The 17,003-nt window shown below is 44.7% G+C and overlaps 2 protein-coding genes across 2 annotated transcripts in view; one reads left to right on the top strand and one right to left on the bottom strand.

Moving 5' to 3' along the window:
- The window catches only part of JAM3 (junctional adhesion molecule 3), an 84,314-nt gene extending 71,357 nt beyond the window's left edge, over positions 1–12,957 (top strand). Inside the window, exons 2-9 of the mRNA XM_040631012.1 lie at positions 422–487; positions 984–1,097; positions 5,605–5,757; positions 6,215–6,417; positions 7,417–7,516; positions 9,675–9,804; positions 9,903–9,957; positions 10,270–12,957. Of these exons, the coding sequence (XP_040486946.1) occupies positions 422–487; positions 984–1,097; positions 5,605–5,757; positions 6,215–6,417; positions 7,417–7,516; positions 9,675–9,804; positions 9,903–9,957; positions 10,270–10,305 (857 nt within the window). The 3' untranslated portion in view covers positions 10,306–12,957. The remainder of the gene's footprint in view (positions 1–421; positions 488–983; positions 1,098–5,604; positions 5,758–6,214; positions 6,418–7,416; positions 7,517–9,674; positions 9,805–9,902; positions 9,958–10,269) is intronic.
- Positions 12,958–13,750: 793 nt separating this feature from the next.
- The window catches only part of NCAPD3 (non-SMC condensin II complex subunit D3), a 57,415-nt gene continuing 54,162 nt past the window's right edge, over positions 13,751–17,003 (bottom strand). Inside the window, exons 33-35 of the mRNA XM_008688327.2 lie at positions 14,613–14,687; positions 14,472–14,532; positions 13,751–14,381 (exon numbers count right to left, since the gene is read on the bottom strand). Coding sequence (XP_008686549.1) covers positions 14,273–14,381; positions 14,472–14,532; positions 14,613–14,687 — 245 coding nt within the window. The 3' untranslated portion in view covers positions 13,751–14,272. The remainder of the gene's footprint in view (positions 14,382–14,471; positions 14,533–14,612; positions 14,688–17,003) is intronic.

The raw sequence follows: 17,003 nt of genomic DNA, 5'->3' as shown, positions 1-17,003 counted from the left end.
GGTCCGGGCCATATTAAACCCACCAAGAGTGTGGTTGCTGGGTTGGAAGCCTAGAGGAGAGGAGAGATGCAGGAGGCAGGAATGACAAGGTCCAGGTGGGTCTGGATGAAAGACGTTGACAGGATTAAGAATGGCTCTGAAGCAAGAAGGAAATTCTTAGAGCTTTAGCTCCAGGGCGGTTATGTCCTGAACTAAATTTTCAGAACTCCTCCCCTCAGTTCATTCCAGTGAGGTCACACTAAGAAAGAAAGCGATCAGCTTGCTGTATCTAAGAGACTTTGTTTTGGAATATAATATTTTTCTATCCTTTGTGGTTAGTGATGGTAGCCTACATAGAAGGGAAAAATCTGAACTTGGTTGGAGGGTTCTCTGCTTTTTAGAGTTGTATTGTCTCTGATTTTACTTTATTTTTTTCCTTCAGGTTGCTTGATTGGGGCGGTGAATCTCAAGTCCAGCAACCGAACCCCAGTGGTACAGGAATTTGAAAGTATGTACAAGGGAGAATGGGCACCATCTAATGGACATTTGGTAGTCTTGCAGCCAACTCAGGACAGACACACATGCGTGCAGTGCCCGAGAGGTGTCCTGGTGGTGGCTCCTTAGCGGTGCGTTTGCTGTGCACGTGTGTCAGTGAAGCACTCCTTCAGCAGGTTTTGTGCTGGCTAGAATCAGATTCCTGCCCTGGCTTTGCACATATATAACAAAGAATTTTCTTACATACAAGCAGAGTATTAAGGGGGAGTATGTACTCTATGTAGTAAAAGTCCTTGCTAATTGTCTTTGTTATTTTTCTGGCTAAAATTCATCTTTTCTTAAAGTCATTTAGAACCTGGAGACAGACAGATTTTTTAACCTGCGTGCAAGACTTCTTTAAGATTAGAGATAGCTTGCAGGGTCCAGGTATACAAGTGATCATAAAATTGTTTCCCATTCCCTAAGAGGTCTTTTTTTTTTTTTTTTTTTTTTTTTTTTTTGCTCATTAGGTGTGGAACTATCTTGTATCATTACGGATTCACAGACAAGTGACCCCAGGATCGAATGGAAGAAAATTCAAGATGACCAAACCACATACGTGTTTTTTGACAACAGAATTCAGGGTATGATCCTCTAATCTCTTCCTTTGTCCACAAGGCCCAGTCATATACCTGTGCCCAGAGACTTTCTTCTGACTGGTGATTGTTTTTTTGTTTTGTTTTGTTTGTTTCACTTACGGAAAATTCAAACATGGAAAAGTAATGAGAATAGTGTGTTGAACCTCCCTGTCCCTGTCATTCAGCTTCAACAAGTATCACCTCATCAGTTATGATTTAAATCTATCTGTAGCCCGTCCTGTTGATCTATCAGAGTGAACATTTTCCTAGGCCATCTTCTTATCATGGTCCCATCATAATACCAGCTGAATGAGTTAATCAGAAGGATCACGTGGAACAGCAAGGAGACCAGACAGGTATCTACTGAGCACCTGCTGTGCGCCAAGGTTCCCACATTGAGAAAGCATTTGCTAGAACAGACGTCAGCTTAGGGTGTCTCTGATCACATGCAGTAGGAGCAGGGCAGGTGGTGGGGGAGGCTTCCCGGAAGTGACATCTAGGCTGAGCTATGAAGCTGGTTAACCAGGCCAGATGGTGAGGGGTGGGGTGGAGGAAGGTGTTGGGCAAGAAAGAATGCTCTGCATATAAATGGAAGCAAAGGCAGGTTGGCTTAAGGAAACTGCAAGTTCTCTGTCACAGCTGGGACTTCAGGAGGGGAGAGAGGAGTGACTCCGCATGCTGGCGAGGCATGCCGGGGCCAGGCAAAAAGCACTGAATGCCACGCAAGAATGGACAGTATCTTGAGTTCTGCAAAGATTTTTTAGAGGGAAGGGAAGATGATTTCATTTATACTTTAGAAAGACTTTACTTGGCTTTGGGGATGGGGAAAACGCAGAGCAGGGGTGCTAATTTAGAATTTTTTTGCAGATGGCAGAAGGGAGCTGCTGATGGCCTGAGCTAAGGTTGAGGCAGTGTAGAGAGAGATGGGGAGGGATTGCTAGGAGCTGGCTGTGGCAAGGGAGGGAGAGAGAGAAATTATAGATGACATGCAGTGGGACCTTACCTTCACTTGCACGGGAGGGACGGGGTAAACACGAGGGACAAATGCAACAGCTTCTAAGGGCTGGCTTTGGAGTTCCCAAAGAAGTCGATAGTTGGGGCTTCAGAGAAGATGAGAGATGTTGTAGAAACAGCCAAATTTCAGTCTTCCTGCTTTGGGTCCCCAATATCATCAGGAGTCATAGGCTCTTAAAAATCATCTTTTTGGGGGGCATCTGGGTGGCTCAGTTAAGCGTCTACCTTCAGCTCAGGTCATGATCCCAGGGTCCTGGGATCGAGCCCTGCTGCTGAGCAGGGAGTCTGCTTTTCCCTCTCCCTCTGACCCTCCCCCCTCTCATGCTCTCTCTCTCTCATTCTCTCTCTCTCTCAAATAAAATCTTAAAAAAAAAAAAAAAAGAACTTCCTGTTCCTGGGAATTAAACACCTTACTCTTAGCCAGAGGGATGGGGGGAGGGTATTTATACACAAATTATGAGGGCTACAGGAAAATTTGAATCCTGCTTGGCTTCTTCTCTTGCCTTAATTCAGGACTGTGTCAAAAGCTTCCCCCCAAATTTTTTTATACTCTTTTTTTTTTTTAAGATTTTATTTATTTATTTGACACAGAGAGAGCACAAACAGGGGAACAGCAGAGGGAAAGGGAGAAGCAGGCTCCCCACTGAGCAGGGAGCCCGATGTGGGGCTCGATCCCAGGACTCTGGGACCCTGGGATCATGACCTGAGCTGAAGGCAGACACTTAACCAACTGAGCCACCCAGGCTCTCCGATCCTGAAAATTTTAAAAAAATTTATTGTCGAAGTATGGGTGACATACAGTGTTATGTTAGGTTCAAGTATACAACATAGTGATTAGACAAATGGTACTCAGTGCTCACCGCAAGAAGTGTAGTCACCATACAACATTATTATTATATTATTGACTATATTTTCTATATTGTACGTTTTATCTCGTGACTTATTTATTTTATAACTGGAAGTTTGTTTCCTTTAATCCTTCTTCACCTGTTTTGCCTTTCCGCCCACCCCTTCCCCTCTGGCAACCACCAGTTTGTTCGCTATAAATCTGTTTTGAGCTTTTATTGTTGTTTGTTTTGTTTTAGGTCACACATAGAAGTGAAATCATATGGTACTTGTCTTTCTCTGTCTGATCTCGTTTCACTTAGCATATATTCTCTAGGCCCATTGATGTTGTCACAGATGGCAGGATCTCATCCTTTTTTATAGTTGAGTAATATTCTCAATTATATTTATATAAACATCCCATAGCTTTGATAGATTTTTATTTACTATTTTCTTACATGGTGGAAATTCTAATCCTCTACTAATGGCTACTGGATAACAACCTTCCTATTAGAAAATGCCTTTGCAAATGTTCGTCTTTCATCATAAGCATTTTTCTGTTTTTATTATATTATGGTAAATCCTTCCTGTTCTTGCCACCTGTCAGCAGATTTAGTAATAATTATTTTCTATTTTGTGTCATTTTTTTCTAACTCCTTCCCTTATTTGTCATTCTTTTTTTTTTTTTTTTTAAGATTTTATTTATTTGACAGAGCACAAGCAGGGGGAGTGGCAGGCGGGGGCAAAGGGAGAAGCAGACTCCCCACCGAGCAGGGAGCCCGATGCGGGACTCGATCCCAGGACCCTGGGATCATGACCCAAGCCGAAGGCGGACGCCTAACCGACTGAGCCATGCAGGCGCCCCTTTATTTGTCATTGTTTAGGTTCTTCATGCTTCTTTGAAAGAGTTACCATCTTTTTATATAGCATATATAATTTATATAGCATAAAACATTTTTTAAAGTGTACCCTTCAGCGGTTGTTAGTATATTCAACAAAGATGTGCAGCCATCACTGCTATCAAATTCCAGAACACTTCCATCAACCCCAAAAGAAACTGCATATCGTTTGCAGTTCCCCTTTGTCCCCAGCTGCAGCAACCAGTAACCTCCATTGTCTCTGGGGATTTGCCTATTCTGGACACGTCACATAGACGGAATCATACAGCATGTGGTCCTTTGTGATTCCTCCTTGCACTCAGCATATTATTTTCAAGGTCCATGTACGGCGTAGCACGTGTCAGTACTTCATTCCTTTTTATATGGGGGAATAATATTTCATTGTAGGTAGACCACTTTTTTTTTTATCCATTTATCAGTTGATGTACACTTGGGTTTCCAGTTTTTGGCTATTATCAATAATGCAGCTATGGATATTCATGTAAACATAATGGTTTTTGTGTAAACATAAGTTTTCACTTGGGGACAATAAATGACCACAAGTACAATTGCTAGGTAATGTGGTAGCTGCATGTATAGACTTTTTAAGAACCTGCCAAACTATATTCCCAAGTGGCCACACCATTTTACATTCCTTCAGCAGTGTATTTCCCTGTATCCTCGCTAACATTTGTAATTGTCTTTTCCATTCTGGCCAGCCTAGTGGGTGTGACGTGGTATCTCCTAATGGTTTTGATTTGCATTTCCTTAGTGACTAATGATGCTGAGCATATCTTCATGTTCTTGGTGACCATTTGTGTATTTTCTTTGGAGAAATGTCTACGCAAATCCTTTGTCCATTTTTATTTATGTTATTTGTCTATTGTTGAGTTGCAAATTCCTTATATATTCTGGATACTAGTCCTTTGTCCCGGATACATGATTTGCAGATACTTTCTCCCATTTAGTGGATTGTCTTTTCAAAACTTGCATGTGTCCTTTAAAGCACAAAAGTTTTAAAAATTTTTTATGAAAGCCCAGTGAGAGCCAGTGTAACTTTTTTTTTTATGCTTGTGGTCTTGGTGTCATTTCTAAGAAATTATTGCCTAATCCGAGGTCATGATGATTTATGTCTGCTTTTTCTTAAGTCATACTGTTAACTCTTTTTTTTTTTTTTTTTTTTGAAGATTCCTTTTATTTGAGAGAGAGCGAGTGCTCGAGAGAGACTACAAGAGAGAGAGAGCACAAGCAGGGGGGAGGGGCAGAGGGAGAGGGACAAGCAGACTCCGCATTGACAGCCGGGCGTCCTGGGATCATGACTTGAGGCATGACGAAGGCACACACTTGACCGACTGAGCCACCCAGGAGTCCCCACACTGTTAACTCCTCTAGGAGGGTCTTCGTTGTGTATAGTGTGAGGTAGAGGTCCAACCTCATTCTCTTGCTTGTGGATATCCAGTTGTCCCAGCACCATTTATGAATACTGGTTGTTTTTTAATGTTGTTTGTTTGATTTTTTTTTTCTCTTTTGATGGGGAATCCTGGCTAGGAATGATGAGAAGGAAATGAGGTCCCTGGTTTAACAACAGAGACACATGTAATGAGTCCTCTTACAGACCAGGTACTATTTTGGTGCTCAGTGTCCTCAGTTCACCTCTCTTCTACAGAAGCAGAAACAGAAGCCAGTCTGCGGTCTCCTTATTGAGGCATTAAATGCTAGACCCAGAAGCCACCTTCTTCAGGTGGCAAAGATGTCTTTAAACTGTCTTTTTATGTTCTGCATCCTCTTTTCTATAGGAGATTTGGCAGGTCGTGCAGAACTATTGGGGAAAACCTCTCTAAGGATCTGGAATGTGACCCGGAAAGACTCAGCCCTTTATCGCTGTGAGGTGGTTGCTCGAAACGACCGCAAGGAAATTGATGAGATTGTCATTGAGTTAACTGTGCAAGGTAGGAACTCACACGAAGTTACAACGTGTACCCCCTTTAGGCCTCATGAGTCTGTCTATAAAATAAAAAAGATTGGGGAAGGAGAAAAATAAATAAATACAAATTTTAAAAAGACCAGGTCTTTCCTCCTAGGGCTATATCCTGGGGGTATCACAGGACTTAGGGGGTGGGAGGTTATGGGAGCTCGGACTGCCTGAGTTGGGGTGGAAAGTGAGAAGGGAAGTGGAGCTCCAGCCACTCCCCTCCACCAGCTGTAGGAGGTGCTCCTTGGGAGGTGGAGGCATTGGAAATACGCTATGGGATTACACGGGCAGGATGAGCCTGTGGGCGTGACGTGGGGATGGCACTGGCGCATTCCCTGGCTGGTTTTCCTGTTTTGGGAGCAGGTTTACTGTGGGCTTTGGGAAGAATCAATTGTGTTGCCGATCTGAAACCCCAACCCGTATTTCTCCCGCAGTGAAGCCAGTACCTCCTGTGTGCAGGGTCCCAAAGGCTGTGCCCGTGGGCAAGATGGCCACGCTGCACTGCCAGGAGAGCGAGGGCTACCCCCGGCCGCACTACAGCTGGTATCGCAACGACGTGCCACTGCCCACAGACTCCAGAGCCAATCCCAGATTCCGAAATTCCTCTTTTCTCCTAAACTCTGAAACAGGCACTCTGGTAAGATCTCTTCTCAGACGTGAGGATAGAAATGTCTTTGTTGAGGAAGGGATACCTCTGGTGGAAAGAGCACTTATTAGGAGAGACAATGAACCTTATAAGACAGAAACTAAAAACCTATAATATTGGAGATTCTGTGGGAAAAATGAACCTCCCCTCGTTTTTATAAGAAAGTAAGTTCTAAGGGGATAAAATAAAGGAAGGGAAACCTGTAAAATAAAGGTGATTGTGGAGGTCTGTTAAACAAATGTAGTGGGTGGGTGATGTTAGGGTCCTGATGTGATTAACCAACTGTAAAAATCATGAGCCAGGGAAATTGGATGACTGGTGGGATATTCGACATTAAGGAATTGTTCGTTGCTCTAGGTGCAGCAATGGTATTGTAGTTATAATCTGAAGAAGTCCTAGTGTTTTAGAGTTGCGTGCTGAAGTATTTATGGATAAAATGTGTCTAGGAGTTTCTTCAAAGTAACCTGGTGGTGGTGGTGGGAAGCGGGTGGGGGGAGAGATGAACTAAGATGGTTCGTGTGTGGAGGACAGACTGCCTTCCACAGCAGCGTCTCTGCCGGGCTTTCCTGCAGCCAGGCCTCCTGATCGTGGTGCCTCCAACTACACGTGGTAACGAGCCAGGTTATACAGGATCCTCTGTATTCGTATTGCCCAAATGTTGCTGAGAAACAATCCTCAGCAGAGAGTCTCTTTCCCTGAATACAGTAAAGCTCACACTGCATTCTCAGTGTGGCTTTGATATCTCCAAAAACCTGAGGGGATCTCATGGTTCAGGAGTTCTTGGGTGAGACAGCTGGGGAATATCCGGGAAGAACCTGGATGGTGAGCGGGAAACCGAAAGGAAACCAAGAGCGAACGAGCAGACGTTTGACTAGGCTCTGGACTCAGCACCCTGGTGGGTGAGAGGAGTGTGGCGATCGCTTCTCTTAGGTCCCCAGAGGTCCACCCTGTTGACTGGTCTCATGATTTACTTGTAATTTCCTGGAGCAGGTTTTCAATGCTGTTCACAAGGAGGACTCCGGGCAGTATTACTGCATCGCTTCCAATGATGCAGGCTCAGCCAGGTGTGAGGAGCAGGAGATGGAAGTCTGTGAGTCCCTTTTTGAAAATATTTCATCTGAAGACTGGCACGTGGTTAGAACATTTTGAATCTAATATTAGACCATCAGTTTAGACAACTGGTCAGCTTTCTTCTGGAGAGGGCTAGACCCACTAAAACCTACTCGGGTACATTGAAAGGAAAGATGAGAAAGTTCTGAGTAACAGCTAAATGACGAATAAGTGATTACTTGCAATATGCTTATCTCCTCAAAATAGACTTTCTGGTGTTGGGAACACAGCTAATCATGCCACTTTTAACTGAGTTTTATTTATTTTTAAAACATTTTTTAAAGATTTTATTTATTTATTTGACAGAGAGAGTGAGCCAGAGAGCACAGGTGGGGGGAACAGCAGAGCGAGAGGGAGAAGCAGGCTCCCCACTGAGCAGGGAGCCCAACTCAGGGCTCAGTCCCAGGACCCTGGGATCATGACCTGAGCCGAAGGCAGACGCTTAACCTACTGAGCCACCAAGTGGCCCTTAACTGAGTTTAATAAACTCCATTTCTGGGGTGTAAGCGTCTGACTCTTGATCTTAGCTCAGGTCTTTTTTTTTAATAATTTTTTATTATGTTAGTCACCATACAGTACATCCTTAGTTTTTGATGTAGTGTTCCATGCTTCATTATTTGCGTATAACACCCAGTGCTCCATGCAACACATGCCCTCCTTAATACCCATCACCATGCTAGCCCAATCCCCCAGCCCCTTCCCCTCTGAAGCCCTCAGTTTGTTTCCCAGAGTCCACAGTCTCTCATGGTCTTGATCTCAGGGTCATGAGTTCGAGCCTGTGTTGGGCTCTGTGCTGGGTGTGGAGACTACTTAAAATAGATAGATGGATGGATGGATGGATAGATAGACTAACTCACTCCATTTCTTTGATAGAATTATCAAAACATAATGTCGTATAAGGTCTGGTCTCCAGAAATTTATCCAGTTATAATCATGTTGTGGTAAGCTGACACCCAGAGTTTTGGCCTCAGTAACTTCACCCCGTTCTGTGATGCTGCTGTGTCTAGAGTGCTGGTCCTGACGGGGAGGTGCTGAAGGCAGGGCTGGGCAGATGCGGCATGCCACAATCCCCATCACCTGGGGAGCTAGCTCAGCGCATACCGACCCGAGCAGTGTTTTCCAAGCTTGTCTGATTGTGAGAATCGTTTGAGTGCACTGTTTCACGTACGGATTCCGAGGCCCCACCCCAGGCGTACGGACTCAGTCCCCAGGGGAGGTCTGGAAATGTCTGTGTGTCAGACAGAATTCCAGGGGATTCTTGTCATCTGTCAAATTCAGGAAACTGCTCCAGGGCAGGAGGAAGACTCTTGGGCTTTGCCCCAGACCTACTGAATCTCTGTAGTGATAGAGCTTGGGAATTGACATTTTAAAGTCAAAATTTCAATTTTTAAATGCACACTCATATTTGAAACCACTGTACTAGGATGAGGGAGAATTTAACAACTTCCAAGTTAGTTGGCTTATGTTGGTATATCGCCTGCATGTTTTCCATTGCATTTTCATCTGCATGAATGAAACAGCCCCAATGCCCCACACTGAAGGGACTGAGTACCGTTGCCAGGTATACAGAAATGGGAAGAGGGGGTCAAGGGCTCTTCTCCTAGGGGCTTGTAGATATGAGGCCAGGCAGCCGATAGTGAAAGGTCATGTTGCCACCTCATATTTTTACTTTTCAGTGCTGTGAGAAACTAGTTCTCTTTCCCCAAATAATGCACAGCAAAGGGAATCCTTGGAAATTAGGATTTTTTTCTTTGGGATTCCTGGTTCCTTAATTCTGTCTTTATAAAGTGAAACCATTTTCTCCATTAATAATATTTTCAGGGATTTAGCCAGAAGATTGTAAAGCCTTTTATACAATGCTAAGCCCCCTTTAATACAGGATTAAGTATAACAGCATTTGAACTTTGGAGGCCTCAGTACTTTTTCCAAGTGAGAGCGGGGGTCTGGTCCTGTATGTTCCAGGCTAGAAAGAGTTGAAGTGGTCTCATGCTGCTCTTCTGGCTGGGGTAGGCATGAGAGGGCAGAGCGGGCAAGTGGAAGGATGCTGGAAGGAAGGAGGCACAGTGGGGGTCAGGGGCTTTTGTAAGTAAGACCAGATAGTGTGTGTCCTTTCTTCCCTCAATCCCTCTCTTCTCCAGATGACCTGAACATTGGTGGCATTATTGGGGGGATCCTGGTGGTCCTTGCTGTACTGGCCCTGATCACAGTGGGCATCTGCTGCGCGTACAGACGGGGTTACTTCATCAATAATAAACAGAATGGCGAAAGGTGAGCCTGTCTTCTGTCTTAAGTGACAAAACCAAAGTTTAAGTTGGGATTACATGAAAAATCAGTAGTCACTGAAGCCCTCTCTCCTCGTTTTTCAGTTACAAGAGTCCGGGGAAGTCAGATGGCGTGAACTATATCAGGACAGATGAGGAGGTAAGGGAAGGAGTGAGACAACAGAGCTGACATTGTTTAGGAAACCTAGAAATCGAGGTGTTTCCAGCAGAAAAAATGACATTCGTCCTTGGAAACCCTCCCAGTGCAGTGTTTGTACACACTCTCGGCGTTCACGTTTTGCAGGCTCTAATAGTTGATGTTACTTTTGAAGAATGGTTTCATTTGATTTGTTTTGCCTTAAGTTTCTTCTTCAGGGAAGCGGAGATTAGACCTGGCTTCCACTCTCCCTCTCCACTCAGGGCCCTGGGTTGGTAGAGCGTGGCCGTGTCTAACCCTGTGTTGGCCTTGCAGGGCGACTTCAGACACAAGTCATCATTTGTGATCTGAAATCGGACGGTGTGGCTGAGGGAGCACATGCAAATACCTCTACCAGAAACTCCTATCAAGAGCAGCCCGGGAGCCAAGTGCACTTGGACAGAGCTAGACACTGCGCAAAAGCTTTTTGTTTTGGCCAAAGTTGACCGCTACTCCTTTCTTACTTTTTAACAAGCCACATGAATAAAAGAATTTTCCTCGAGATGGGTATAGTCATCACAAGGGAAAACAAACAAACTGCATTTCCCTGAGGCTGATTCCCAGTCTGTCTCTGACCTGGCTCCCGCCTGAGCGTTAGGGTGACTGGAAAGCTCTTGCTCACAGAGGCGGGGCAGGGCACTGTGGGCCTGTGAAGCCAGTTTATTTGCCACTCACCTACATCAGGGTGAGTCCCGTGTGGGGGGCCACCAGGCAGCCCAATGCAGGGCTTGGGAGCACGACCCACCGTGACACCTGCAGCTGCAGTGTGAACCAGTGAATCTAGAAAAGAGGCGTTTTTTTTGCGGTGATCTTGTCTCACAGCTGCCCACAGCCAGCACTGCGGATTCTTCTTGAAGATTTTGTTGATCAGTATTTTAGTGTCCATCTTGGAAAATGTTTGGATCAGAATTTTATAAAAACAGCCCAAATCAGGAAGGCAAATTGCTTGTTGGAAGAAGGGATCTTCTTACTGGTAGGAGCCCTGCTTGTCCATTGGGGGGAGGGGGGTGTCAGTATTTACATAAAACCTTCATCTTAGGCGAAATCTGAAATGGTACTGAAATAATGTTCTGCTTTTCTATGGGTGTTTATTTTATAAAATTTTACATTCTAAATTTTTGCTAAAGATGTATTTTGGTTATTGAAAAGAAAATTTCTATTTAAACTGTAAATATGTTGTCATACAGTGTTAAATACCTATTTTTTTAAAAAATTTCAACTTAATGGTAGGAGTTCCAAGCTACTAGTGTTAAATTGGAAAATACCAATAATTAAAGAGTATCTTAACCCAAAAAAATCCTCTCGAGGAAGCTTACTGGAACATTCCTTTTTCCCACAAAAGTTTCAGCATTTTTCACAAGAGAACTTATATAGTATATCAGACCTCTTTGTTACTTAGGAAACCTTTAAAAAAATTCCAGTTAAATATTTAATGTCAAAATCTGTTTGCATCTCTCCAAAAGAAACGTAAGGAGCTCTGAGGTTAGCTTTGAGCGGCCTCGTCCTAGATTACTCAGACTACCTATGCCTAGAGACTGCCCAGAAGTGCTTGGATGTACCTGTGAAACCACATTAGCCAGTCCCCGGGCTTGAGTCCTGCGCCCCACTCTAAGTCGATATTGGCCACTAACTTTGAAGGCTAGCCAGTGTGTGCCCTGCCGTCTTTATTGGCCTGACTGTGGTTTTGGGTGATTAGCTTTATAGTGTTGGACAGTTGTAAGGTGGACACTTCAAGAAGGGTGGGTGTCTCCCCTGTGGTATCCTAGCCTTTGGGTCCCCTGTGACAGAGCTCCTTTTGGTTATGGATGGCTCACGAAACAAAGCAGCTACTGCTGTTTGTTTTAAAATTCATTTTACTTTTTTGTGTAGCTCATAACTGTCCAGGGCCAAAGGCAGTTCTGAAAACTACAGTGTTTTTTGAGAAAACGAATTCCACTCTTCCTCTTTGCCATGAAGCAAGCACGGAGACACCGCAGGTTGTGTCTCACTTCACAATAAACCCATTATGTGGTGGCGGCGAGGCCAGCCCTTTGAGGAACATCAGCTAGTGCAGCCAGGGCAGAAAGCCCGATGGCGAGGAGAGCGGAATGCCTGAATCAAAGGCCGTTTTCTGATTTTGATTTTAAAGTCTTTATCTACCCAAGACCCTGCAGCTCACTGGGTGTGCAACAGAAAAATCCTTCAAAAGCCTGTTGTTGTTCAAGAGCAGATGTTCTTCGCCTCAGATGCATTGCTGTGTTAAACTCCTGATGTGAAGCGGTTTGAAGAGGGAGCTGCTCAGAAGAGCGTCTCCAGTTCCATTGTGTGCTTCAAGGATGGTTTTTATGTAGAAGGATGTAGTCGTCTTGGGATTAAACTTCCAGTGTCTTAATTTTTTATACTTTGGGTTTTTTTTTTAATTGAATACTTGAGACTTATGTTGACTTTTCTTAAGTTCTGTGAATACTCTGCCACGGGGTGTTTGGCAGAAGCAGTGAGCAATTCTCCATAATTGCTTAATGGTACCCATCTTCTTTTGCGTTTGTGTCTTGAATGCTTAGACTTAAGATATCCCTTCATCTTTACCCCCTCTTGCTAGAAAGGGATAGTGTCCCCATTCTCTAATTGTTGGGGAGCCATACTCTAGCTGCCATCTTGGTTGTCCTAGTGATAGGACGGCCTTATCGACTCCCTTCTTATGACCGAAACACCTCCTATCCTAGTGCCATGTGGACTGGGTCTGACAGAGAGAAGTGAGTGTGGAGTCTGGGAAGTTGTTGCCTAATACTGTAAAAATGTAGACAGAAAAGGAACATTCATGTGTTTTTAAGATGTGAATGTGACTGAAGACTCGAAGATTCTACAAGGCTGTTGTGGCCTCTGGTGTGGCTGTTGCTGTACATAGACGTTGCAGACTTGTACTAACACACCTATAAGTTGGTATTTGTTAAACCTCATTTATAAAAGCTTTAAGAAAAAAATCAACTTTGCCTCGTTTTTTTCCTCTTATGTGCTCTTATGTTGAGTTTACCTCGTTTTCCTAGCATTTTGTTAGGCAAGTACAATTAAAATGGCACAATCTCAGGTTTAAAGAGAGACTGCCATCAGTTACCATCTACTTGATTTGGAGAGAAGAGTCTTTACTCAAGAGCAGCTTTGTGACTCTCTGCCAAGGACATGTCCATGTGTGTCACCGTTCATATATGGGAGAACTGTAGACTAGAGCACAATGACATTCTACCCCTCAAATCCAACTACCACATTTATACTAAAAACATATCAACATAGTAACCCTGTATTTTTGTTTCTGTAGTACTCGGATTAAAAACTGAACTGACTGAATTTTCTTCTGGTCACTTTTGGACAAAACATGAATTACACGTGTTTTAAGGTCACCTAACGGCATCAGCAGAAGACACCAAAGCCCTTCCCCCCTTGTGGGAGCAGTCTTTGTGGACTAATGTTAACACAAACCAGCATTAGGGCATGCCACACATAGGCGAACTTTCAGGAGCAGGCCCACATTTACATTTGAAGAAGGATGTGTGCAGTTAGGAGACAGCTTCTTTCGGCACAGAGGCAGAGGGACAGATGAGCTGAACCTTAAAGACAAAGGGAGTCTTTTTTTTTTTTTTTTAAACAACACATTTCTTTCTCACAGTTCTTGAGGCTGGGAGGGTTTTATTATTCTTAAACACTTAATGTAAATTAAAATGACTACCAGTAAAAGCCCTGTTCTAAAAGTAGAAATATTCTATTGAATACCAGAAGGCTGTATTTATGCTTAACCTTTATTATTCCATTTTAGAAAGCTGTACACTTTAAAAACCTGCGATTTATAAATAAGAATAAAAAAAATAATTACAATCAAAATTTCATCATTAGATACAGGAAACTACTGTACTGTAGGGAATTCCGACCAGATAACAGAAGCCTCATTTATATAAAAGAAAGCTGATCTGTTAAAGTTGTGTTCCTTAAAGACCAGAGTATGCTTTATCAGAATGAACTTGATACTTTCAAATGGAGTAAAGTTAGAATATTAAATAGCTAAGGCATTTCTCTATTATTTTACTTTTTTTTTTTTTTTTTAAAACCACATATTGCTTAAAGAGAAATGTAAAAGGTTGGCCAGCCACACAGGTGAACGGTTAGAGTGCTGAAGTCACAAGAAAAATCTCGGCATCATACAGTAAAAGCCTCCCTCTCCCTGGTGGTGACGGAGGTGGACTCTGCCTTCCCACAGGCAGGAGACACGTCCATAGAGCTCTTGCCTCCTGGACACTCCCGAACGATTGTTTCAGTTGGCTGTTTTCAGGGGGGTCTTTCGGAGTGACCTCCTGGTAGGGGCTGGGTTATCTTTATTTCTGGCTGGGGACTTCACATTCCATTGCTGAGGCTGTGGAGGCCTAGGGAAAGGAAACAGACAATCATTCTCGAACTAAAGATAAAACCCTGACAAAAACATTTACCTCAAAAGGAACTCTTGGTAAACTTACGGTTTATCAGGAAGTGATAAACATAAAATGTCATTTCCTGGACACTGGGCTTCAGTTTTTTCTGAAAGGGAGTCAGACAAACAAATTCAGATTTCCCAGAACTCAAAAGGAGCTAATGCATCTGACAGGAAAGGAACTTGCCTTTGACTGAAGAAGGTGTCCGTGGTGTGCCTATGTAGCTGACTTCTGCCCCAAATGTGACATCATTGATGGTCTCTGGGTAAACATGGGGAAAACAACACCATTAACAAAAAGCCCGAGGAGACAGAGCTACGTAAAGTCCCCTGAGCAAGGTCAGTCCTGGAGCTTCCTCTACAGTTTCACTCAGTCACTTGTATCAATCCCTAAGCACTGTCAAATCCAAATCCAGGCGTGCTGTCAGGCCTCCATTTGACCTTTTTGTGGGACTCAGTGGAGACTCTGTCCTCCTGGACACTCATCCCATCCGTGGTCTCCTGGCTCCCTCCTCCTCTGACCACTCCCTCAGACAGCTTTGTGGCCCCTGCACACCCACTGCTCACTGCCTCTGGCTTCTCACCCTCCCCATGTCTCTACTTACTGCCGGCACACCACCGACCCCCAACTCTATCCAGCTCCGGCCTCTCTTCTGAGTCCTGCATTTCCTACTGTCCCTCACTGCACTCCCTGAAGACACCTGGCCACCTCATTTCCTTCTGAATCTCAATCCTGTCAGTGGACTGTCCGAGCCGGGACTGTCAGGCGGGAGAGGCTCCTTCTCCGTACCTAATCACTAACCGGTTACATTCGCCTTCCTCCTGTCTCCTGCCATTGCCTCCTCTCCTCCTCACTTGATATCCGCTCCTCTCACCCTGACTTAGCACAGTGGTCTCCACCCAGGGCCGCCTCTTCTTTTCAGTCCGCCCCTAGGAGGCAGGGAGCAGAGTGTAGGAACAGACTTGAATCAGACTTGAATTCTGGCTCGGGGTCTTAGCTGTGTGAACTACTCGAAAAACCTCGTTTCTTTATCTCCAAAATGGGATCCAGATGTACCCGCCTCAGGGGAGTTATAGGGATTAAATGAGATTATTTCTGTTAAGTCCTCACCACAGGACTTGGTAAAGGTATGTGCTGAATAAAGGTGTTAACTACTGTAATCCATTAGCTGTTATTCCCTGCGTCCCTAGAATTAAGTTTAAAGAAGTGGTGAGGCTGCCGGCTCCGTGTTCTAGAGGAAGGCCTGAAATCCAGCCTCTGTCCGAGCTGGACAGAACCACCTCTGTGCAAGCCGGTCCCCAGCTGCCTTTAGGAACCCGCGAGGTGCATTCACACGCTGCAGGCCACCATGTCCGATCGTCACTGTTCTCTTCCTGGTCTGGGCATGCAGTTCTGCCGCCTGGAGTGCCTCCCTCGTCTGACTACCATGCCAGTCCTTTGAGGCCTGGGTGGCGATGCCTCTCCCAGGGACTTGGTCCCTCCTTTGTGTCCTGTACCTTTCTGCATGCGCTGTCAGGCCACTTGTCAGGAACAGAACAAGGCTCAACAGCTGGCAGCTGACCGTTCTGTCAGAGCCCGCATGCCTCCCAAGAACATGTGTGACGTCAACTTTCTCCCCCACGCTGTAGCCTTCTTAGGAGTACCGATGAGATCCTCCTAGTCTGTTTTAAAGTCCACAGAACATCTGCAGTGCTATGTGCCTGTGAACGACTGAAGCTATTTAACTGGTAAGAGACCAGTATTTTCATCGTGCTGCCACTCAGCTGCAGTTCAAACTGCTCTTCCCTACGTACACATTTCCTTCTCCAGTTTGGAAGCCTGAGCACATCCAGGTAGGTACTGGGTCTCCAACCTTGGCAAAGGCAGCTATGCGGTGGCTCTCAGATCCCCTGTGCACTTTGTAAGCGCTTAGAACCAAAGGCAGGAGCATCTCTGCTGCCTGAGTGACAGCAGTAAGAGGGACTTGCTGAACCCCGCACGGATTTTCAGTTAAGACCTAGCTCTGAAAAGGACTCCTTTCCATTTAGCAAAGCCACTTTGCTCATGCTGAATACCACCGGTGTGCCGGCACAGTGGAGCTGGCTAGCTTTTTCCTCCTGCCTTCGTAGAGCTGAGACCGCTTCCTGACAGTCACCCCACCCGAGTTGTCAACAGAATGTGTATTTACAAACCACAAAACAGGACTCAGTGTTTTTACGTGATCTGATAATTTTCCCAGGAAGGAGAGCTAATAGGAGACCTTCTTCAAGCATTCCTTCCTGGTTCAGAATAAGGAAAGATGGCCACAAATTTTACATTCAAGAGCCTAGAGAGAGAAAAGTACTCCGTTGACCTGGGGACACCTGAGGGTCTTATTTCCAGTGCAAAGACAGCTCCGGACGTGCAAATTCAAGCAGTATTAATGCAGCACGCCAGGCTTCGCTGCTGAAGAACTCGGGCTGCTAGGAAACCAACCAAAGACTGGAATCGGACTCCTGGGGATGAGCAAAACTAAAATGAGACGCATTCGCCCTGTTTCTGCAGCATATGGTTCCTAATGCCAAAATAGAAGCACTCGGTTCCTCCGAACCAGGAACA

The sequence above is a fragment of the Ursus maritimus genome, unplaced genomic scaffold, assembly GCF_017311325.1.
Source record: "Ursus maritimus isolate PB19 unplaced genomic scaffold, ASM1731132v1 scaffold_16, whole genome shotgun sequence".
Lineage (NCBI taxonomy): Eukaryota > Metazoa > Chordata > Mammalia > Carnivora > Ursidae > Ursus > Ursus maritimus.
This window is presented reverse-complemented; position numbering and strand designations above follow the sequence as displayed.